The sequence below is a fragment of the Lycorma delicatula genome, chromosome 10 (genome assembly GCF_047948215.1).
Source record: "Lycorma delicatula isolate Av1 chromosome 10, ASM4794821v1, whole genome shotgun sequence".
Taxonomy (NCBI): domain Eukaryota; kingdom Metazoa; phylum Arthropoda; class Insecta; order Hemiptera; family Fulgoridae; genus Lycorma; species Lycorma delicatula.
In genome coordinates, this window is record NC_134464.1 from 68046884 (window position 1) to 68073400 (window position 26517).

General features: G+C 27.9%; 1 protein-coding gene across 1 annotated transcript in view; it reads right to left on the bottom strand.

The window, feature by feature from the left end:
* Positions 1 to 6636: 6636 nt before the first annotated feature.
* Positions 6637 to 26517, bottom strand: part of LOC142330879 (protein still life, isoform SIF type 1-like) — an 84575-nt gene continuing 64694 nt past the window's right edge. Inside the window, exons 10-14 of the mRNA XM_075376345.1 lie at positions 26200 to 26256; positions 22842 to 23049; positions 21408 to 21689; positions 18686 to 18815; positions 6637 to 6774 (exon numbers count right to left, since the gene is read on the bottom strand). Coding sequence (XP_075232460.1) covers positions 6637 to 6774; positions 18686 to 18815; positions 21408 to 21689; positions 22842 to 23049; positions 26200 to 26256 — 815 coding nt within the window. The remainder of the gene's footprint in view (positions 6775 to 18685; positions 18816 to 21407; positions 21690 to 22841; positions 23050 to 26199; positions 26257 to 26517) is intronic.

The window sequence follows — 26517 nt, forward strand, 5'->3', positions numbered from 1 at the left end:
ACACTTTAAAAAAAAAATAATAATAATAGAATTTATGTTTTGATTTACATTAAACTAATTTGTTTTTTTTTATTTATTTTTTTTTATATATTAACTATAATTTTACACTTTTGACAGGTAGTATTACAACTCTTAGGAAACCATAAAACCAGTAAAAATGAAAAAAAAAATCAGGTCACAGATAATAATTAAAAACAAACGTTTGATAAAAACTAAAACAGTAGTTAAAACTACATAAATAAGACTAAAAATTAAGTAATCAGCTGATGAAAATAAAATTAAAAAATCAATTTGTAACAAATTATATGATAAAATATTTTGCACGTTTTGCACTATAATTTTTGATTTTCATGGTATTTTGTAATTTTTTTAAAAATTATAAAATAGCTGATGATTCCGGTTATTAAAAATACACTTTTAAAGCTATTAAAAAAACTGATTTTCATATTTATAAAAATATGCAAATTATCTTCTTTTTTTTTTAAATAACAGCTGGAAAAATTTTCTTTTGTTATTTTATAATCTGAAACTGCACTGCATGAAGATTATTACACTATGTAAACAAATACTTCATAAAAAAAAGAGAAGATAAAAATAAAGAGTAACATATTGTGGTATTTTCATTAAGCAGGCTGTCTGTCACTCAGACCAGTTTTATTTTTATTCAGTTCAGTATATGAAGTTTGAACAATTTTTATTTTTTCCATTTCTACAACAATTTTTTACAATTAGACACTAAATTCATAATGATAATTTATCTAATCAGCAGTTTTAAAACTAATTCTTGTGACCTCCAGTCAAATCAAAATAAATTATCTCTTGATAAATATGTATTAAGCAATTCAAAAAATCAATTAAATTAAGTTTAGTATCATCGTACTTCTGATGAAATTTGATGATACCAAACTTAATTGATTTAATAAAGTTAAAATTTAATTCGATAAAATTAATTGAATTTATAATTATAATTTTTATTGTAACTTTGTAAGTACAGCCAAGGTCTCCCAGCACTTTCATAACTACTTGTAAAAAAATGACATAAGAACATTTAAACATATTCCTAAAATGTTATGTTTGTGAATTACAGCTGCTAGTAAAAGATTTCATTCAGATTTCAGCTACCCCAGTGAAATGAGGTCGTACTGAGATTTTTAGGATGTTAGAATTAGAATGTTAGGTAGAATTAGTGATTTCTTATCGTTTTTGATGTGAAAAATTAAATAAAATAGGTCCCAGAACTGTATATGCAGAAGTTTTAAGAAATCTAAGGTGAAAATTAATAGAATGAGGTAAAAACACTGTTTTTATGTTTCACATACAATAAATTTGTTAAATAAGTAATAAACATGTGTAACTTTTAAACAAAACTAATTCTGAATAAAGAGAGTTTAATTCTGAATAAAATGGTACAAGATACGTTGAATAAAACAAAGAAAGTTAGAAAAATTTGAATTTTATTTAGATAGACAGTACATTAGGTCAGAGTGCATTATATGTAACAGTTTATAATAGATGTCCAAAAATGAGCCTGCCATTTTCAATACATTTCTTAGCATGCTTCTGTACTGTTTTTGTTGCTCTTTTTAGCACTTCGGGGAAAATTTATTTCCTTGACGTAGTTTCTAATAGTCAAAAATTACCTTTTACTATTTGACAATTCTGAAATTAAACTACTGGAAAAAAGATGATAAGCTACATAAAATAATTTTTAACTTAACTTTTAAATAATTTAAAAATTTTTGGTCTTGTGGATTATCGTATTATATACTCACTGGACCTGCTCCTTTTAAAATGTTTGCATCCTAAAATACTGGGACAAAATTAGTTTTTAACCAAAAAAAAAACTTATATTGTATAACATATTTGCATTAATTATATATATAAATAATATTTTAGGAGGAATTAGCACATCAGTTTTGCCTTATAAACAGATTGGTCACTGGGCTTTTTGGGCAACCACTAGAAAGGAAACAGGTTCTAGGATGACCCAAAACTAGTCCTCTATATTAGCTAAGGTCCTGAGATTTTCAGCATAGAACTAGCAGATACAGATCTACATCTGGGGAGTTGTGAATAACGAAAAGTGATTAAGGAAAACAAATCCGTGAAAGACGAATTTTACTCTAAAGGAACTCAGAGTAAAAGGCAACAATCCTATTCAGAAAAAGCTCAAGGTCACCTTTACATTGAACGTCTATCCTATTACAAATTCAAAAGATCCAGCCATTTTGTTTAGAAGGGAGTTGTACATTACTGTAAGTTTACATTGATCACCCTGCTTAAATTCATGCTGTAATATAATAAATTTACCAGAAATTAAACAGCCATCTGAAAACAAATACAGAATTCTTAAAATAACGAACTCACCCATCAGAAATTTGTAGCATATGATAATATGCAAACTGAATTATAAACCACCTGCCTAGAACTGGGCATACATAATGTAAAACAGGATTAATTTGAAGTAAATAAAATTGTTATTACCTAAATTGTAATTTCGTAATCCCACCAGATGGACACCAAATATCAAGCCATTAATGATAACATAAATTGACATCGTTACTTGAATTTTGTATGCAAGTTGTAAAAAATTATCTATTTAATAATTTTTTCTAAAAAATTACAATCTTTCATAAAGATATGTTTGATGTTCATTAAAAAAAATAATATCAAGAAACAACACAAATAACTTCTTTTTTTCTTTTATAAACTATATATATATATATATATATAAAACATTCAGTAAAAATGAACAAGATAAATGAAATGTCATTCAAACAAGGCAGAAAAAACTAAACATAAAAGCATTAAACGAAATGAAAAGCTATCAATGATGAAGAAAGAAAACAATTAGATCCAGTCATGATGTTGAATAAAAAAAAAAAAAAAAAAAAAAAAACGGGAAGAGAAATAAAATCCGACTGTATTGAAAGGAAAATGTATGTGTTTAAAAAAGATTTGAAAAAAAAAATACAAAAAAATTAGGTTAGAGAAAAGAAAAATAAACAAACTCTCTGTTAATGGAATTGGATTAAAACCTCAATCCATCTGACCGTACCTTAAAGATAAACAAAACAAGACAAACTATCAAAATCTTTTATAAAAAAAGATTAAAGTAATGTCAGTAATCGAAAAAATAATAACTAATTCATCATTTTTTAAACTAAATGAATTTGTGAAAACATAGTTCTTAATATATTTATTTTAATGATTGAATTATATAATCATATTAATTATACTGATTCTAAGAGCTTTAATTCCACAAATAATATTCAAAAAATCGATGTAAAAATCAGTTGTGCATTTCATCATTATAGACTACTTCCACTAAACTCTGTAGTGATGTGGTATTATCTCTGTCGTTTATCAGTTAGGCTCTAGGATTAAATCCTGTTAAGTTAGGCACTTTTCATATGCTAAAAAATTCATTTCTTATTATAAAAAGTTAGGGTGACTAAAATTCACCCTATAAAATTAGGGTGAACACCGTGGATACCGGTGTTCTTTGGTGGTTGGGTTTCAATTAACCACACATCTCAGGAATGGTCGAACTGAGAATGTACAAGACTCTACACTTCATTTACACTCATACATATCATCCTCATTCATCCTCTGAAGAATTATGTAAACGGTAGTTACCGGAGGCTAAACAGGAAACAGAAAGAAAGGGTGACTAAAATTGGGTGTCGGTCTGTTATTGACGTACAAATAAATAAATTTCATTTTAATAAACTTTAAAATTTTTCAAATAATTATAATTTTTTTATCATACACATTATTATAGTTCTTTGAACAGTAAAATGCATATTCTACTGAATTTATTTTATCAAATGATTTCTAATCTAAAATTAATTAAATTAAAATACAGTGAAAAATAAAATTGTTGAAAATAAATGATTGTGAAAGATTCAGCCAGCGTCAAAAATAATTTTATTACACTAGTAATATCATAAGTACTGTTTTAAGAGATATGGTTATTTCTTAGGATTTTTGATGAGGTGATTTTACTATATCTCACTGTGAAAAGTTAGCAGTGATCATACTATTCAAGAAAGGATTCACAGCTGCCAAGATTACTTTAACAGTGGAGAAGAGACTGCATATCTTTAATATGCCAGCAAGAGTCGTCATATAACTTCCATTCCACTATTATTCTTCTTATCCCCTGTCTAACAAAATTAATTGACTGATCAATGAAAGTTTCTAACTTTGTATTCATCTTTTGGAAATAACTTATTTATTTTGTTGCAACATAATTTTACCTGTACAATGCAAGCGTATGTCAATGTGAATGAATACACATACACATGTGTGTTAAATTTTTCTAAACAAAAAATTAATTTCAAAGAGATTTGCCATAAAACATCTTCCAACAAAGAAGAAAGTCTGAATAGATTTTTAGCAAAGACTGGTCCTATTTATGGTCGGAGTTACTATTTTTTTATCTAAACTACATCAAAATGAGTATAAAAAAAAAAATATAAATGTAAATACTACTTTTATATATCTAATACCTTTATTTGACATTTTGTTATTGAACGTTCAAAGTAAATTTTAAAACTATAAAAATAAACTTCACTGAACATATAATAGGTATTTAGTTGCTTAATGTAAAATTTTTTTACAACTAATTTTGTCAAGAGATTGACAAATTAGTATTAATAGATTAATTGTATAGTCAATATATTACATTGTATTAGATTATTAACTACATACATAATCTATTATATTGACCGAAATAGATTTTAATTATTAACTCCTAAAAATACATCATAATTTATAATAAATTTAATTTATCATTTAAACTTTTTTTTACATCCATTTAAAATAATTTTGACTATATTCTTTGTCCAGCAATCATGTTTATAGTTTCAGATCATTAATAGAAGTGACATCATGTTAATGAAGAATAGAGTTGAATAAAATCACAATAATTAAATGAAAGGTTACTGATAAATATCTAAAGAACAATTATTGAAATAAACAAATAAATGAAACAAAACACTGTATTTAATGTGAATCTATTAACATGATGTAATTGAGAATGAGCTCAAGTTAATGGAAACATACATTAAGACCAACTTTACTGGATTAATTCTAAAATATAGTAAAATGGATAGAATTTTATGGTGTATTTATTATTCATGAAAAGAGGGTAAAGTCTCAGATAATCACTTGTGTAAAGATACATGTTTGTGACATTTTAATTCCAAATATTAATATTACTTAATATCTTGATCCAGTAAATAACAGGGTACATGATGGAATATAATTTTATAATACGTTATTTAAAATTAATATCTATTTTAATTAATTCATATGATGTATTAGAAATCTTTGGATATCTTTTGCAGGTTTGTTGATTGGGATCCTAAGACATCTCTGCTTCTTATTCTTACACGTAGAGTACATTTAGACTGTTACATTTCTGAACTGCCAGATCAATATGTGCTACTAGATCGCGGATACCGGTGTTCTTTGGTGGTTGGGTTTCAATTAACCACACATCTCAGGAGTGGTCAAACTGAGAATGTACAAGACTACACTTCATTTACACTCATACATATCATCCTCATTCATCCTCTGAAGAATTATCTAAACGGTAGTTACCGGAGGCTAAACAGGAAAAAAGAGAGATCAATATGTGCTATTTATTGGAACTAATCAATAAAAGTTAGGTAGATATTACTGAAACAGTATCAAGAAGTGGTTTGCGTCAATACATAAATGTTCTGGCCGGGCCTCAAGTTATCTATCTACCTTCTTTACAGGAAAGCGAACATTATCCCTTTGTCCCCATTCTGACATATTTATTGAGCTTCAAAACCTATTTTTGGTTTCGGCATTCTGAAAAAAAAGTACAACTACATTCATTTACAATGGCATATCGGTTACACTGACATATGCTACTTATAAGTTTCCTAAAATCCCATAACAGAAATGTAAAAATACTGTGCATTTCAAAATGAATATCGGGCTTTAAAAGTTATGAAAAACTTATTAAATTATACTTACACTGATGAATCAGTCATGAAATGTAAGAATAATAGAAAAACTCAAATATATAATTTTTTTTCCTATAAGTGATTAATGTCAGCATCATTCATCACACAGCACATATCCAGCCGATAGGAGAGTTCATCCCATACTTCAATCAGCAAATCTGGAGTAATTGATGTGACAGTTGCTTCAATCCTGTATCAGAAGTCACGTAGGTCAGCTAGTCATGATGGCACATACACTTGTTCTTTTATAAACCCCCCAAAAAAATCTCATTGGATCAGATTGAGTGAATGTGGAGCCCATGGCAAACAAGCCCTCTCATCTAGTCTCTGGTGACCAATCCAGCAGTTGGGGAGAATTTCATTCAACCAATCACATACAGCATTTTGCCAGTGACAGGGTGCACCATCCAGTTGCCAAATAAAGTTCTGTAGTTTGTATTGCACTTGAGAAAAAAGCCATAATTGTAGCATATCAAGATAGTTCATAACAGACATACTTGCTTCCGTGAAAAAGAACAACCCGTAAACTTGCTGTCGGGGTACAGCACAAAAACACTCAGTTTTGGGAAGTTTCATTCACATTACAATATTTCATGAGGATTTAATATCCTCAGTCGTACATTATGAGTGTTTACATTTCCATTAACATGAAATGTTGATTTGTTGCTGAATTAACAGGATGAAGGAAGTCTTCATTGTCACAGTGCATCATTTCATTTGCAAAGCTAGCACGCAAACCATAATCTATAGACTTTAGAGCTTGTATCAACTGTAAACAATATGGATGCAGATGTAAGTATTTTTTTAAAACTCTACACAGATGTCACTAGAACTGATAATTCACAGCTAGCCTTCCTAATGGATTTCCTAGGGCTATGCACAAAAGACTTACACGTTCAACATTGTCTTTAGTCACATTTTGTCGTACTGTACACTTCCATTCTGAAAATACAGCCCCTGATTTCAAATTGTTTATACCATCTACGAATGTTATTTTCACTCGAGGGATCACAACAGAATGCTGTTGAATCATAATTACAGTTTCACACTTTGCAAACTGCAAAATACAGAATGTTTTCTCTTGGGGAGTCGCCATCTTTGCCACTAGCGCTTTCAAGCAGGAGGTACAGTTAACATTATGAGCTTGTGCACAGCTAAAACTGTTTCAGTTGCTCTTTCATTTCATATATAATTAAGCAATGCACATAAAACTTGAGACATAACTTTAAAACCCCGAAAATCATTTCGAAACACACTGTGCATTGTTTTAATAACCTTAAATATCGTAAAATATCATTTACAGGTTTTGTTGTATAAGACAACAAAAATGTATCATTTAAATTTTCTTTTATTAAGACTAGATAAATAAGTAAATAGCAACAAAGCAAACAAAAGTATTTTTAAGAGATGTTTAGTGATTACTGTATAATAATAATAAATATTATCTTCGAAAAAATAGAAATAAATTATTATAAGTTAGTTATTGCAGTTATTTTTAAGGTAATGAAGTCATATGATTGTATTGATTATGGTAAATATGATATTGTGTATGATATTAATATACTGATTACGTTCTTGAAAAATATTCGACATGTGTGAGATGTGCATAATTAAATTGATGTAGACATCACATGACTTCCTTGTACGCCTATTAAATTACATATACACATTTTTAAAAGTACATAAAATGTTATTTCACTAATAACTTCTGATTTTTTTCATACTTTTTTATTGTTATTATTGAATTATTATTTATTTTAATTTTTTTTTAGAATAAATATATTTTGTAATAAATCAATATTTAAATTAGAAAAAAAGTTAAAAAAAGAAAATGTAATAAGGAAGAAAATGTTGCAAACAAAGAAAGAATAAAAACATTAAGAGACGATGATAAATTTAAAGAGGAAGAAAACATTAAGACCAAGGAAAGAATAAAAAGATTAAGAGAGGATGAAGAATATAGAGAGAAAATTTGAAAACTAAAAACGCATACACAAATTAACATTGGAAGAATTATATCACACCAGTGAGGAATTAAATGATTGGCAACAAAATATAAATATATGAAACGATGATCAATTCTGTCTTGCGGAGAATATTGTCCAACAATATCACAGAAGTAATGAACTAAAAGATAAGAATTTTTTGCGATTTATTAAAGATCGGGCATGTATGCCTCAATGTATATGTTGTTCTTGTGAGGGTCTATTTTTCAGTCACTCTGTAGTTAACTTTAATGTAGATAAAATTAAACAGAAATTCCAGAATAATTAAATAAAATTAAAACTAGAAAATTCAAAAATAATATGATTCTAAATTATAATTTTCAATTAATATTAAATAACAGATATTTCATCAAATCTATTAGATATACACATATGTAACAATGCCTATTAAATTATATATAGACATTTTTGAAAGTACATAAAATTTTATTTCACTAATAACTTCTGATTTTTCTTATATCACTCGTATTTTTTTTATTGTTATTATTGAATAATTATTTACTGTACAATTTTTTTACAATCACGGGTTAATAAGTTAATTATTAATAAATCAATATATTTAAATTAAAAAACAAAAAACAAGAAAAGAAAAAGTTGATGAAATCTTATTCGAACTGACTGCCTTCTCTTGTAGAAACCAAATATTACATTAATTAAAATTTTATTTGGCTATAACTTTGGAACCAATGAAAATAAGTACCATTTGTCATATATTGTTGAAAAGCTCTCAATGAGGGCTTATTACTACAGTTAAGAAAAAGTCCGAAATCCAATTTTGGACTTTTTAGACACTTCTGGTTCAATCGATTTATATGAAAAGGGGAGGGGAACAGCTAGATGTTACAACAGTCCTAAATCCAAAATTTCAACATCCTACGGCTATTCTTTTTGAGTTATGCCTGATATGTATTTACATACATACATTACATACAGACGTCACGCCGAAACTAGTCAAAATGGATTCAGGGATTGTGAAAACGAATATTTCCGTTGAAATCTGAAAACCGAAATTTTTCGCGATCACAAGTCATCCTTTACTTCGTAAAAGGAAGTAAAAATTTAAATTAACAAATTTAAAAAAATATATTTATATTAAGAGGTATAAATATTAACGATGAATATTTTTTTAATATATTTTACTCTGATTGAGATGCCTTAATTTTATAACTTCTCTCCAATATACATTTAAATATATCCATAAAAAAGGATAGTGGATGTGTTTATTTGTTGTAGGAGCTCACATTTTTATTTTAGGTACTATTAGCGCAGAGCTGACCACTGTTGGTGCGCCGGGCGGCTGCGCGCAGCGCATGAACGATTTATACTTCTCGAACGATTCATTCGTTTGAAAGATTTATCTTCTTGATACGAACGATTTATCTAAAATTAATTTGTGTTTTGGGGATGAAAAAGGATAGTGGAGTTAAAGCTGTGTAAAAAAAAATCACAACTCAAAAATCAGCTAAAAATGTTCCAGATTTTGAAGTTTTTCGCTGTAAAAGTTTTTGTTTGTTAGTACGCTAAATTCATGAACGTTATTTTGTTAAAATTGCCAAAAACATTTAACAAAATCATGTGCAATGAAACATAAACCATATAACATTTTCGTGGCGGTTTCTATGTAGTCCAGTAATAAAAACATATGGTGCGTTGGTTTTTATGTTGTATGTGCTCACATTTTTATTTTAGCTGCTATTTGCACAGAGCAAACCAAGTGACGCCGGGCTAAGTGCGTGCAGCCATTGTTGAGCGCTACCATCTAGCGGAAAAACCGAACTAACAACTGTATAATAAATTGTATTCTGCACCATAAACAGTACATTGTTTACATTAACATTAATTATACTTATTATTTTTTTACATTTTGTTAAAAAAAATTCTATTGTAGACATAAGTTTTTGACATTTTTTATAAAAATAAATAAGTAGATTAGCACCATGCTTCTTGATATGAATGATGTATATGTATATATATATATATATGTATATATATATATATATATATGTAAATATATTAATCCCTTTACTTCATTATATTTTTGTCACCACTGCAACAGAAATATAATTAAGTAAACTTACTAATCTTTTTTTCTTTAATTAATATCTGTAAAATATTTTCTTACAAACATGAGGATATGAACGCATCCAAGGTCCAGGGGGTGGAGCCCCCTACTTAGACGATCAGGAAAACGAAGCAAGCCCTGACCGGCTTGCTTCAGGATGAAAAAATCCTGATTCATTATTTACATATTTGACAGGAAGAAAGACATATTAGACAGAAAGACATATGATATATTAGAAAGATGGAATTTCTACAAAGTAATATTTTCATACTTTTAGAAAATGTGTATTTTAAAACAACAGCTAATTACAATAAAAATTGTTAAGAGAAAAAGATACAAACTCAACTTGATTATAAAAAAAATTGCGAATTAAGGGGGGAAAACAGAATAAGTTTTATTTTGTTTCAACTGCTGCAGTGTTGGGTTGACCTACATTGTAAGTTAAGGTATTACGGTATCATTGCTTCATAGAGCAAATTTAAACTGCAAAGCATTGTAATATTATTAGAGAATTGTACACAAAACTATTTACTTATTTTATGCAAATTTGTCTCAGTAGTTTCTACACTGTAACAAATTTTAACTATCTTGTTTCCTGTTAACAAAATAATTAAAGAATAATATTTCCAGTGAAAAATCCACACAGTATTAAAAAAATATCTATGAGCAAATCCAAGTATATTTAAAACCACACTATTACCTAAGAAATTTGACAGTACTTCAAGATATAAAATAAATCTTTACATGAAATATTACAATTTTTATGAATAAGTTATAGATTATAAATTTCTTCAAAGGATTTAAGCAGCTGATCAAAACAGTAACTGTCATTTGTGATGGAAAATCTTAAATTTCTTAGTTATATCTAAAAGTCATCACAAACGAGTGATTCTTACATCTATAATCATATTATTTGTGTGTGTATGAAGATAGACAGAATGACTTATCTTTTCTAATACTACATATTGTTGTTTAATGTTAAATATAATAAAATAATTCTGATATACCACTTATATCCCAATTCATATTAGTAGAAGCAAAGTACAAATAAACAGCAACTGGGCAAAATACTTCTAATATATTTTGATTTGCAAACATTTTTTAAGAAAAATTTTTAAAAATCTACAATCAATTTGTATGCACAACAGCATAAAAACTAATAGAATACAAAATAAAATCAAACTTATTCAAATGTAAATAAATACATATTTAGTAACACTTATTTTAGTTTGAATAATAAGATTCTTGATTTAATTTAAAGCCAATATAAAAAATCAAATTAATTATCTATCAAGTTAAAATTACTGAATAATTTATTAAACTGCATGTGAACTGCTGAATATTAAATGTGAATAAATAAAGGTAATGTATTTTCCAGAGAAATAAAACTAGAATAGCTATGTTAAAGGAGAAAGTATGGTGATCATATAAAAAATGGGGTACTGGGTTTTTTTAAATCTTTACATTTTAAGGTCCACCTAATTCATATAGACCGAAAAAAATTCTAAGCATCTATGTATGTACAAATGTGTCATACTGCTTTTGGTCTCACATCTGAGGACTAACCAACCTGATTTTCTTCAAATTTGCATCAAGTATTTCTATATATAGGACACTGATCTTATTCATTTTTTTTTTCAATTAGTTAAGGGGTGGGGAAATATCATTAAAAAAACAACTTAAATGTTCTTCAGACAATGTAGAGGAAAATTTATTATTAAAGCAAATTTATTGCCTACAATGTATGTATAAATATTCCAGAAAAATGTTTTTCAAAAAATTAACCCCCTACTTAAAATTGAAATAATTTTTTTTTGTTCCATCTTCCTTAGGTTTAAATATTCTTCAAAACTTTTTTGAAAGTTTATACTTCATACATACACTATCAAGAAATATTAATTTTTTTTTTTAATTATAGACCCTGGACCTAAAAATGCAAAAAGGTTTTTTTGAAAATTCTCTTCTTATTTTAGTTTTTATTGATGGAAGTGTTAGATTTAGAGAAAATTTTTCTTTGGCAAATTTGTTAATTAACCTATATATGAATATTTTTAGAAAAAAGTCTTCTTAAAATCTATTCCCCATCTCAAAAGAAACATATAATCTGATTTTGGTTTTTGGCTCTAACTCTTTTAAACTTACTTGTATCATTAAAACTTTTTTTTTATTACTTAAAGGGCTATTAAAATTAAATTAGGTTAGACTACCCTAAATAAGAGGAATTTTTTTCATTACTTTCATAAAATGTTTTTTACTTTATTTTTTTAATTTCCTCTTTTAAATTAATTTTTTTGTTAAGGATCACTTCTTTATAAAGAAATTTTTCCTAACTTTTCCCCACAGAGTAAGAAAGCCCCTAAAATCAAATTTTTTTAATTTAAATTTTGGCAATTTTGATATTTACATTTTATTTTGGTAATAACTTGGCCAGCCTAACCAGTAAAATCATGGAACAATTTACCAGCCGTTCTGGGAAAGTCCTATAATTGTGGGTTGTTTCTGATGCATGGCTTAGACACACGACTTAATTAAAAATATTTATCATTTTATTTAAATATAATACTTTTTCGTTTATTTAATTCAATCATTCTAACTAAAGTGCACGGGCATACCGTATTTAATTCGTGCGGGTATGGCAGTGCTAGCAGTGACGATCAGCACTAACAAAACTAATGTAATTTTACAACTTACATAGAATAAATTTTGCTTCTTCGGTCGGTAGACTGGTGTAGCCTTGTGGCAACATCAAGCCTTATGGCTTAATGCACCAGATACTGAGTCAACCGGGTGATTGAGTTCGAGACCCAGCCAAACCAAGTTACTTTTTTACACTTTAAATATTATTAATTTATTTAATTCTACCGCTCACCTGTGGCATCGCAACATAGCAGTAGTTTACAGCATTTTTTGGGGTGGGATGCGATTTTGCAAAAACATTTTTTTGCAAATATTGTTATATTTTAATTGTTAACAAATGTGCTTAAAAAAAATATAACCTTAATTAGGTGAAATATCGAGATACTGAGGGTGGCCTTGCTCTACTAGCCTCACCCCCTTGACCTTTTAAGTTAAAATTTTAATGACATCAATGCCCCATGCATAGAAGTAATCTGACCAAGTTTGGTTAACATCATTTCAATAGTTCTTGAGTTATAAGGTGATTTGGAGTCCAACTCAAAAACACACACATGTACATATGAATAATAACATCTGGAAAACTTCTGACCGGTTTTTTGGGTTCCTTAGGTGTCAAAATGTTAAAATCCGGTGAAAACCGCATATGCTGAAATTGGACCAATAATAATTCTTTCCCTTCTAGAGCTATAGCACTACCTAGACAGGAAAGTAAAAGGTTATATTATTTTAAATGTTATAACAAAATGGATGCTAAGATAATAGTTATCAAAATTCCACCAATGTGTTCAGAAAGCAAAAGAATAAAACAGATACAAAGTCAAAAATAATTTCTGAAACTGTTGATTGAAATTTATCAAAACAGAGATAAGAATTTTCATTCTAAAATTTTACAGTATTGACTGCCATTTTCAATCATTTTAAATTATTCTCACCTAATAGGGTAGTGATCAATGCAGAAATGCTTGATATGAGGATAATCAAAAACAACGAAACCGTATAGAAATTTTATTAAATTGAAATAAATTCCAAGTTCTTTCATTATCAAATCACACGAACAAGAAAGTTTTCATTTGTATTTTGAGAAAAGCACAAAAACTTTGTTCATTTGATTTCTATTTATTTTTTATATATGTGATCTTTAAGTGACATGTGTCATTTTTCAACTTCAATAAAACAATTCACAGATTATTTTATTTAAAACTACAGCACAAGCATTTTTATGTGAATACTGCGGCATATATGGTACAACAACATACACAAACAAGTATATGACTATTATAATGAGGGAATGGGAGAAATGAGCGTGATTTATTGAATTAATTAATTTAAAATGTTACTATGATAATTTATTCTAATAATATTTGTATAGAAGGGAGCATGAAATCTGAAGCTTGTAGTTAAGCAGCTAATATGCTGTGCATTAACAATTCTACAAACAGTTCTCATGTCGGTGTTTACAAAATGGGAAATTAAATCTGTTCTTTATCAATGATTCTACTAACATTTCTCATATCAGTGTTTACAAAACAGAAAGCTGTTCATGTTTCAATCTTGAGCTCAATCATTTTAAAATTTACAATAAAAGTAAATCTTATTTAACAAAGAAATTGTTATCCCAAATCGATGTTAAGTATAATTTAATAATTTATTTTATAATATTGATTAGAATTAAAATAAAATTATTCTGAATTATTTCACTTCTAATTATTGTTTAAAAATGTCATAGTAATTTCTAAATGTAAATTATGATAATTTATGGCCCAGCAATTAAGATCTACAAATGATACATACGTTGAAAAAGCTAATATATGTAAAGTCAACACTTCCGTTTAAATGAACAATTTTGTAAGCATGAATTATTGTAATAAATGAATAATTTTTAATTAGCTGACTAACAGTAAAGGCATACTTTGATAGCAAGCATCATATAAAAATAAAAGCAAGTATTTTATTCTATTCATAGACTACATTAAAGTTGAAAGCTTTGCATAATAATAATAATAATAATAATGTTAACTTATTTTTGTTCATCTGTTGAGTACATTTCGCCAGTGCCGCATTTTGCGTTTCTTGATTTATAGTAATGTGTATAGCGTATAAGTTAAATTTTTATTTGATCTGCAGTAGCAAGCAGGATGAATGAATTTTTCTGACTCATAAAAAATTAAATTGGCAAGCATCGGAGTAAATAAATAATGAGTACTAATTCATGAAAGAAGAAGCAAGTAAATTTGGAAAGTTGGGAAATGATGATAAGCATATTATTCCAATTAAAAAGAGTGAAGAAAGTACAGCAGTTGGGCATAAAATATCATGATTGCAAGTTCAAAGAATAAGGAAACAGAAAAAGGAGTTATTAAAAAAATTACAAGAAAACCCATCAGAGGCTCCTACTTTTTTCAGTACACCAAGAAAACATAAACTGCGACAAACCAGTAACAGGCCTAGATGATTTCGACGAAGGACTGACTGTAAATGAATTTCATCTTGAAGAAAAACAGTTGCCCACCATTCCAAAATTGCTAATACGTACGAAAGCTTCAATAGGATTCTGAGGAAGTAAAAGAAGCCTAAGAAGAGAACTACAACAATTGGGTTTCTATGGGAAAAAACTGAAAACAATAGGAAACTTGTTACTGAACATCATAACATTATAATTAAACAAATACAGTGCATAAACACAATAAAAAAATTCAGAACCAAAAACAGACTGATTGTATAACTTGATGAAACTATATTTTGTCAAGTCATACCTCAATGAGATCTTGAAGGAATGCTTTAAGGGAAGGACTTCTAACTCCAATTTCTAAAGGTTTAAAGATTAATTATTATACATGCTGAGGGTTAAATGGGATTTATTCCGGACACAATATTAACCTGGAAAGCAAGTGCAACAATTAGCAACTACCAACACTCTATGAACACAAATAATTACCTAAAATGGACTGAAGAAAAATTAATGAAAAATCTTCCTAAAAATTCCATAATAATTTTACACAATGCATCTTAACACAGAACACTGCAAGAAAATTACCCACATACAATACAAGAAAACAAGAAATGAAGGACTGGTTACATAATTATTGTATTCCATTCTCATCTACTATGCTGATATCTCAATTATACAAGATAATTAAAACGAACAAAGAAAAAGTTCATCTTTAAATTTGATGAACTTGTCAAAAAAATAACTACCCCTGTACCACCCTATTAAACCCTATGTATGACTTAAACCCTATTGAAATGGTTTGGTCTGAAATAAAACAATACGTTGGAAGCCACAGTGTCACTTTTGAATTTAATGATGTTCAATAGATTGCCGAAGATAAATTTTCTAAAATAGACACATCGCATCAAACATCTTATTGCAAAAAAGTAAAAAAAATGAAGATGAATACATTAGACAGGAGCACATAATTGACAATGCTACTGAACTTTTCAGATTTCTTTGAAAGATGATAGTGGTAGTGAAAGTGACAAAAAGGAAAATTCAGAATTTAGCGATTTCGGTGATGACATTCAACTGCTTTACTTTCTAAAGAATTGTGTTTATTTTTATTTATGTAGAGTTAATGTATTATTTAAATTTGTGTAAAACTAGCAGTAGCATAGTGTTTTATTTTTCTAAAGATCTATAAAACAATTTATACAACTTCAGTTAATCATACTTCATTTAATTTATCACTGGATCAGCATAATACAAATTGAAAAACAAGAAGATTACTTTCATAAGGTATATAAATGTATCAAAAATTAATTAATTATACAATTTAATATTAAATCTTACATAATTAATATTAATATGAATTAAATAATAATTATTATAATAATAATAAATATTAGTAGTGCTAATTTTGCATACTGTGTAAGTACACAGACGGTTCTGTAGGGTACCATATGTTACACTAAATGGGAAATGGAATGTAAGCTAATGCAGGTTTATTTGACACAGTGCTAAGCTTCAAGATTCATGCCCTTTACTGTAATAAACATTTTTTTTAAATTTCATCTTTTCTAAAAAGAAAATAGTACATAGCAAGTAATATTAATAAATTATTCATTTTCCATTAAACTCTAGAATAATAGAAAAGTATAAGCTTTTTTTAGAGATGAAAAGTTTATAAAATTGCTCATTATGATCTCTAGAAAATAAAAATAAAATTAATAATAAATAAAATACTTAAATCAAACTGTAAATTTGTCTCATAATGTTTCACAGTTTATAAATAAAATGGTACAAAAGTTTACTTTGCGTATGCTTACAATGTTATCTTATAAAAATTCACTACACTTTTGGTTATTAAATAAGAACTGTATTTCACAAAAATAATACAGAGCATAATCTACAAAATTTTGTAATAAACTATGTATCCTCTTCATTTTTATGATCGAAACATTTATACACCTCACTCAATGTTCTGAAAGTATCTTATAAATAACTATTCTACATTTTTCAGCAGTTGTATTTTTGATTCACTTCTGCAATTAAGTAAGGTAAAATGTACAGCATAAAACATTATGTGAATCCCCGTAGCACTATATGCAGCAGCATAGTAGGAAAGTTAAAAGCAGTCTCTTCTTAATAACAGATTACATCACAAAGTATCAAAATTAAAAGTGAACTCGCTAATTATAAATGACTAATAGCAAAGAAGATACAAAAGGTTTCAGGCTGCTAAATCAATGCTTTCAAAAAAATCTTAGTATACTTTATAACAGTATACTTTATAGTATCTTATACTTTCTAGTATTAAGATATACAACAGAGTATTAACAAATATTTAAATACAGATAATTTTATGTTTACTGTGAGTAAATTTCACATCATTCTGTCTAATATATTTTGGTGATTGTAGGACATTTCAAATAAAATTTACAACTATTTCATTCCCACGTAAATTAGCAAACTTTTTTTTCACAGTAATAAACAATTTTACAACAGAAACTAAATAATTTAGAAATACATAAATTTCACTGACTGTAAAATTGCAGTAAAAATAATGAACAAAATCTCATTTTATAATTTTCAGTGCAACTGCCAACTGCACTGTAACAGCAGTGGACACTAATGAAAAAATATAGTAACTAGTAATAACATGCTATATAATGCAGCTGATAATTTGACTGGTTGAAAACACATAGAAGCCTATTTTTTTAAAGATTTAGTTTTGTTTATCCTTTGAAAGAGTGCAATTGATTCTCTCTAGTATATGACTGAACATCATATTCTATAGAAAAAAGTTAATAAATTTTTCATCTTCTTAATTCTGACTTCATAGGTGATAATTGTTTTAAATTAAATTGTAGATTTATGTAAATATCATTCTGATATTATACTGTGATTAGACATAAAAAATTAAACATTTTTTTTAAAGGTCTATGTTGTCAAATAAAGGTCAGAAAAGAGAAGAACCAAAATTTGATGAGAATAAAGACATCCACTTTAACTAGTTTGTATGCTGTTTGTATGTTTTACAAACTATTTTTTAAAAGATATGCATTAAGAAATCCCTTTTACCAAAAACTAGAAAAATCATGTTTTTATTCATTTTTCTAAAAATATAAAAGATAAAGTATTTATTTAATTTATTTCATACAAAACTAATGAACTTTAGTCTTTAATGTGGTATATAGTACAATTTTTTTTTGTAAGGGTTTTTATAAATATATAGCAGCTTAAACCTGGATGTTTTCATTTTTTTTTGGTGAACTACAGGTACAGTTAAAAATTACATTTATATTAGCTATCATAACTATTTTTAAGAATATATAAAAAAAATTCTGGAACAAACATTTTTTAAGTAGAAGCTGTAATGCTGTAATAATAAAAAAACATATGCTAGTATTTACTTGACTTTAACAAGCAATAATAATTACTAAAAACTGGAACATAAAATATGTACAGAAAACATTTATAAAGAAAAACATGTGACAACAACAAGAAAAAGTGTAAATGAACTAAGAGATGATCTTACCTCAGATGATGTCAAATAGCACAGCCTGGAATCAGTACTTTCGATTGATGCCTGCTGAATAATGCCATACCTAGATTCTCTGTCACTCATGTAATCTGATCTGAGACTATCTTGACGATCAAACATTCCTCTGCTGGAATAAAAAACATTTAGTTAAATAAATAAAGTAAGAATAGCTATTTGCTCAAAGGCTGATATAACTTAGCACAACCATCAAAGGATAAGCAGCTATAAGGTAGTAAGTTATGAAAAAAAAATTGATTCCTCTTCCTTACAAAAAAAAAAAAAGATTATGAAATAAAGGTGCAGAACTAGAAAACAATATTTATTACAAAATTTCTAAATCATCAGTCAGACAATTTTATGGATAAATGGAAACATCAAAACAAAAAAATTTAAGCAACTTCTCAAATCAGTACTAACTAATAGTGAATTCACAGTAGATCTTGGACCTCAGAAAAAAAAATCACTAAAAAAAAGACACAAGTACCTACATTTAAAAAACTAACCAAATAAACTAATTAAAAATCAAACAAATTTTCCAAAGAAACTTTTAACTCAGAAAACTGCAGAAGACCAGTCTTCTCAGTGGAGAATTCAAGGGGTTCAGACTAACCCAGGGGTTGGCAATGCATCACCCATGGATGCCATGGTGTCCTTGGGTGCCATGGCACTCTCAATGAGATTTTTATATGCCCTCACTATATTACACACCTGCTAAGCCCAATAACCATATCGGCATCACGAGTATACAAGACAGTATAACTGCACAAGCTCAGAGTTAACAAATAGCAATCAAGGCCATACACTGACACACTTGCTACTTAGTACGTAGGAATATTCTCAATTCTAAAAAATTTGGTAGTATGTTACTGTATTCTGAGTGATTCAAATTTTTTGTGTTATCATTATTGACTATATTTTGTTATTTACGTATTATTAGTAACCACATCATGCAAGATAGTGACACATTTCACTATCAAATACGTACTGTACTGGTTAAACAGATTTTATAAATAACCCATCATGAATAATTGTAAAAGAAAGAGAATTTATTGTTTTAGTGTTGACTGGGAAAAACAATTTTGTTTTATTGACTTTAAAGGCAAATGTATCTGCTTATTGTATAATAATAATAATAATAATAATAATAATGTAGCGCTCCCAATAATTTTTCATGCGCCCCCAATAACTTTTGAATTTATCTTGCACCCTTACTGACAAAAAGGTTGCCAATCTCTGGACTAACCTATCCTGTTATTTTAAGCTAATATTTCATTCTGTGGAAGGTTAGAAACCTAGTTTCATTTATCAGTTAGAATTTTTTACTTTTTATAAGTACATCTAGCATACCTACTTATATTCTGTAAAAAAAGACAAAAGAAAAAAAAAATTTTTTTTTACTTTTCTATGAATTCCAGTCTTTACAGTTTTAGATAGATTTATGTTTAATGATGTTTCCTTATAAATCATGACTTCTTTTTAACATTATTAATGGTCAGTTTTTCTTTCAGACAAAATTTTAGCTAATACTCAAACTCCACTTTTGTTGGTTACACATGATGCAGATTTTTGCATAATCTTATATAATAGCAACCAACAAAAACCAACCACAAAAACACCAAATTAACAGCAAGCTCAGTCCAGGTCTATCAATTTAAATAAATAACACAATTTTCTTAATTAATTATTTGTCATGATCAACAACAATTTTAACATACGATAAAGGGAATTGATTGCCTGAGATAGTATTTTAATAACTGAGAATGAATCTATGGATTTGAAAAGTAATTATTATGTAAACTTGCTGTTAAGTTGATGTGTTTATAGGTAGTTTTTGATGGTTAGTAATTGATTATAATATATAGGACAACATGTTTTTAAATATTCTTATACAAAGCTGGGTACATTAACAATAGAGATTTTGTATCTCATGTCAAATAAATAAATATATATGGGTTTTGCAGTATTTATATATATATTGTTTTTTTTAGTCATTTAATTATTTTAATGTATTTATATATACTAATTTCCCTGTATCTAATAACAGCTATTTAACAAACAAACAGTTCAATTTTTATCCTTATTTATTGTACTAGGTTCAGAAGGAATCCTATAAATAATTTTATATCAATAATAGTTCAAATGGCTCGTTCTTGGTAGTTCAAATGTGGAATCTTCATTTGATTTTATCAGGTACTATGTTTTACCAGTATAAGGTAAAATAATTTTAAAAACTAGGTTCTAATATCAAGAACTAGTAAACTGTATTCTTATTTAGTATATTAACATTCCATTAAGTTAAGATAATAATAATAATGTACAGCTCAGGGGTTTTTTTATAACTATTTTGGCAACAAATTTTCTTTCTGTCTTTAGAAAGATGTGTCTTAACAGGTAATTCACAGTTATTTGCTTCAATCTTAACACTTTATTTAAATTTAAATTCCAAATGATTAAATTGTACACAGCTTTAAGAATTTTTACGATTATTAACTAATTTTTCCTTAAAATACATAATGTAATAAAGTATGAAGGAGGAAAGTATAAACATCTGGAATTTATTTATTTACACAGTTTTATCAGCCAATGTTTTCCATTTACTGATGACATTCAAAAAAATTAATAAAGAGAAAGAGGAGCCAGAGTACACATTTTTTCTGCATAAATCTTAGCTGAAAAAAAAAATTGTTAAAAAAACAAATAAATCAACAAAACATACCCTTGTTCGAAGGAATCTGCTCTATTTGACTTATAGCCGCTGTCCCCAAGACTGCCTTCATGACGTAATGACGGGAGTGAATCCCAAGGTGATCTTTTATGAGTGCTACCACCTCCAGTAGTAGTAACTCCTCCTCCAACTCCACCAACACTACTGCCTCCAGTGCTACTTTGATAATTTGAAACACTTCCAGAACCCAGAGTAGAACTACCAGATCTCCAACCATCTGAATGTCTAAACCATTGAGCACGAGCTGATTCGCCCAAACATGATGCACAGCGACTAAAATAACAAAAAAAAAATTTATTACAATATTTAAAAAAAAATAAGCATCATAGAGTAAGTAATTAAACTGAAGGATTCATCTATCTGGTAAACTGAAAACTGGGAAAAAACAATCAGACAACAATGAAGATGAATCTAGTTATTGGAATTGTTTAGTTTTACTTACATGTACGCTTATGGACAAAATGAAGATTTGAGCATTTTATATTATGAAAGTAGTTGATAACCATATGACCAAATCTCTTTTTAAAATTATTTTTTTATAAACCCTACTTAAAATAAATAGTAATTATTTACAATTATTTTCTTATTACAGGGGATTCTTGTGTGTCCCTTTTCTCTACCTACCATTAATTTAAATAGCTGGTATTAAAAAAAAATTACACAATCTACAAATTTCTGTCTTTGGCTCTTTTCCAGAGTTATATTTTGAATAATTGTTGTTTTAAAATAATTTTTATTATTTGAGATTCCTACACTAGTTTACTTGTAAATTTTTCTGGAAAAAAACAAATGTTTAATATAAAAGTTAAATGGTGAATAGTTTTAAAAGACATCTCTGGAAGCACATTTCTATTTATTTAGTTAGTAGTAGATTACTATTTTTTACATTAACCACATTTCATTGATCAACAAATAAATACTATCATTTAGAATCTTAGAATTTTTTTTAACAATTTCTTCAATAAGTAACTGAAATTATTCTATTAATTATTTTTGTTGTGTTTTTCTGTTTAAATACAATTTAAAATTAATTTAATAACTAGAAAATTTAGGTAGAAATGAATTAAATGAAATCCAAAATAAAAATACAAAATTGGACAACATAAAAAATTTAACTAAACACGTTCTAAAATGCCTATTTTAACAAAATAGTAAAACAGACAAAAATTTAAGAACCATGATAATTTATATATATTATTTTATTAATACGATAATCTCCTCCCTCTGCATTTTTTTCTTCAACTGGATAGTTGACTCTTTTCTTTCTTTTTTTATTAATGTGTGTGTGTGTGTGTGTGTGTGTGTGTGTGTGTGTGTGTGTGTGTGTGTGTGTGTGTGTGTGTGTGTGTGTGCGTGTGTGTGTGTATATATATATATATATATATATATATATATATATATCACTTATCCTAATTTGACAATTACCTGGATGTATTGTGATCACTGAGGTAACCTCGATCTCTCTCTCGTTCACGAATTAGCTCATTTCGATCACTATAATAACCATCTCTATCTGAATCCCTAATGCGATCACGTTCTCTACCTCCAGCACTGCTAGCTGGGCGCTCTAAATTTAAGCGATGTGGTAAAGGTAAAGTTGATGATTTATTCATGCTAGCACTGCTTCCTGGTCCTAATAAAAATAAATATAAACATGTTAAAGATTTTAAAACATTTAAAGCAACTTACATAAAAGTTAAAAGATCAAATTTTAGTATATACTCGTAAACCTACCAACATGAAATTAAAAAAAATTATCTATGAAAAATTTTTTAATGAAATAAGACAGTTAATTTATAATCCAATTTAATCTATATAAACTGCATTTCCTTATAAGTATGATGATAAAAAAATGTTATCATGAAGTAGCATTTTAAAAATCGAAGAATGTCAAGGAAAAATAAAATATCATTGCTTGAAAGTTTATTTCATAATCATTGCAATGTATGAGAGACCACAAAGTCCCTTTTACAAAATATAACATAGAGGTTGGTAACATTGTATGTCATCAGGTGATTGTAAAGGTTAAATCAGCTGCTTTCATTTACTCAACAAAGTGCCAAGTTTGTTAGAAGTTGATGCTATTTTCACGTGTTCAGTGAGAATTTTAATTTGTGCAGTATAAAGTTAAAATGGCAGACAGAAGCAAGAATTAATTTGAAGAAAGAGTTGTAAGTGTTTGAGAGCATGGTTGTAGAGTACAAATGCAAATAAAAACTATGAAAATATAAGACACAGTTTTATTCAGCATTCTGGTAAGGAAGCTCCATCATAAGTAACACCGAAAGTGGAAAAAAAGGTCTTTTCCACCAGATCAGTCTATGATTTGAAATGTTCTAGACATTCTTCCAGTTGATTGAATAGCTCTAATATTGTTAAGGAATCCTGTTTATGATCTCCTCTTCAGAAAATAAATATTCCTCATTCAACAATTCAGAGAATAACGAAAAAAGACCTTTGGTTTAAACCTTTAAAGCCTGTTAGTGTTAATGAGCATTCTGACAAACACATGGCTTTAAGGGAAAATTGTTGCAAAGTTCTTCTAAGATGTTTTCCCAATTTTCAATCATGGAAACCAGTTTTCTTCTCTAATGAGTGAGCCACTTACTTGAGAAATAAATCTCGGTTTATGTATTTTTGATATACAGAAAATTCCCTCGTTTATGAGAAAATAACAGAACACCCATCACATGTAATCATATGGACAGCCATATCTGAAATCCATCTGATAGGACCATTTGTTAAAAAAATGTTATACCTTAATGAGCTTGAAAATTATTTTATTCCTTATCTTCAATTGATTGGTATAGAATTAACTGTAATTTTACAGCAAGATGGAGCTCCAGCTCATTGTGTTCAGTCAATATGGGATTTTTTACATAAACATTTTGAAGAGCAGTAGATTAAAAAGTGCTTTGAAATTCAGTGGTCATCTAGAAGTTCATGCTTACCTTTGACAATTCCATTTGGATCATAATAAATGAAAAATTCTCCCATTAGCAACTAAGATATGTTGATTAGCTGAAAACTGCTGTCAGAGATTGTCTGAGAAGAGAATGTCTAAATGTACTTGGCAACTGATAAAATTTATGCAGACAATGGAGGAGTATTTACAAATGTAATTTAAAGTAAGTTTTATGTGTAAAAATATTAATAAATTAATGCCATTAATAAATTAATGGCAATTCATGTTTATTTCTTTATATGGAAAGTGATTCTGGCCATAGTGTAGGTAACAAAAGTTAAGTAACATTGAAGTAGTTATCCTTTACTAGTTATATTTCACTAGTTACCACACATCATTCAATTTTTTGGTAAAGCAAATTTTTAAGGTTGATTTTATACTCGGTGTTTAAAAAAAAATTAGCATAACTTGTGGTCGACATATGAATATCCTTTAGAATCGAACAATTCAAAAACACTTATAACATCTGAGGTAGTAAAATTCTGAAAATATAGTAGTGTAAATAAGAAAGAATACTTACACTAACATAAGAATAAGGTAGTTTTCTTCTCTGTGGTTAATTCAACTTTAAGAGCATTAATAAGAGATTATGACAAGCGTTCAAAATTTCTTTAAATAATTTAAAAAAATATGTTACATGTGGATGTAAAGAAACAACCCAAAATTAATTATTTTCAGCAATGGTAAGATATTTTCATAATGAATACTCTACTATGAAAAAAACATATATGAATATTTAAGTAACTACAAAATTGCATTTGTAAAATTGCAATTTTAATGTTCTATTAAATTCAGATCTCAGTATTGTACCTCCCTTTTCATCCTCTTCGATTTCCTCTTCTTCCTCTATAACACCAGTTTTTAATTCATTTCCTCTGTATAACTTTTCAATATATTCTACCGCCTATCAACCTTTTCTTTCATAATATAAATCGGTGTATCAATTTATTTAACACATCAATCGATTTTAATTTTTTGTATCACAAAATTCTCCTTAACTTTCAGGTATTCGTCAGTGGCTACATCTATTTTACGAATGATCATTCCTCTTTCCACTTCTAAACACTTTTCTCTTCTTTTGCTAATTTACACTTCCTATTTACTGTATTTTTTAATTGCTGACAGCTCCTTTTACCTTATTCATCACTAGCATTCTTATACTTTCTATTTTCATCCATCAGATGCAATACACCTTCTGATAACCAATGTTTTGTACCAGTTCTCTTTGTTCCGCCTAAGTTCGCTTTTGCTGATTTAAGAGTCCTTTTTGACATTCTCCCATTCTTCTTATTCTCCCATTTTCTACCTTATCTTTTATACTCAGGCCTCTTGCGATGTCCTCCTCCTTCTTCAGGTTTTTAAAGCCCAATCTACATTTCATTATCACTAAATTATGGTCATTATCAATGTCTGCTCCTGGATATGCTTTGCAGTTGATAAGTTGATTTCTAAATCTTTGCTTAACCATGATATAATCTATCTGATACCTTGCAGTATCGCCTGGCTTTTTTCAAGTGTATTCACTTGAAAAAAGTTCAGGAATCATTCCTTAGTCTGGCTTTCTACAGATACTTCTCCGATATGGTAGCACCTTTGAGCACCTCCAGCTACTCTGTATCATTCAGCACTCAAGCCCCCTCACCTTCGGCAAGGCATTCATAGAGGGAGAAGCAAAATCATATGTATGTTAATCACAGTTTATTTTTTTTTTAAAATTATATCTCTTAAAATAATTGTCCTCTTCTGTCAGAAAACTGACTTGAAATTAAAAGAAAAAAATACATCTACCCAAGAAAATATATATAAATTAAAACTTACGCCTTCTACTAGGATAAGGGCTGCGTGTATTAACACCTGGTAATTGTTCAGCAAATTCTGAAAAAAAATTAAATTTATTATAATTTTTGAAATATTTATTTTCAATATTTATAACTTTTATCTTATGGCACAGTGTTTCCCAAAATCTGCACATCAGTGCACTGGGTAGCCACTACTTCTTCACAGGAGCACCATGAAATATTATACAATTTTCATAATTTTATTTCATATGTTCAATTCAATATCATAGGAAGCAACATCTAGCACAGCTGGAGCAAACCTCTTAGTTACTGTTTGGAGAAGCCTCTGTAAATAATT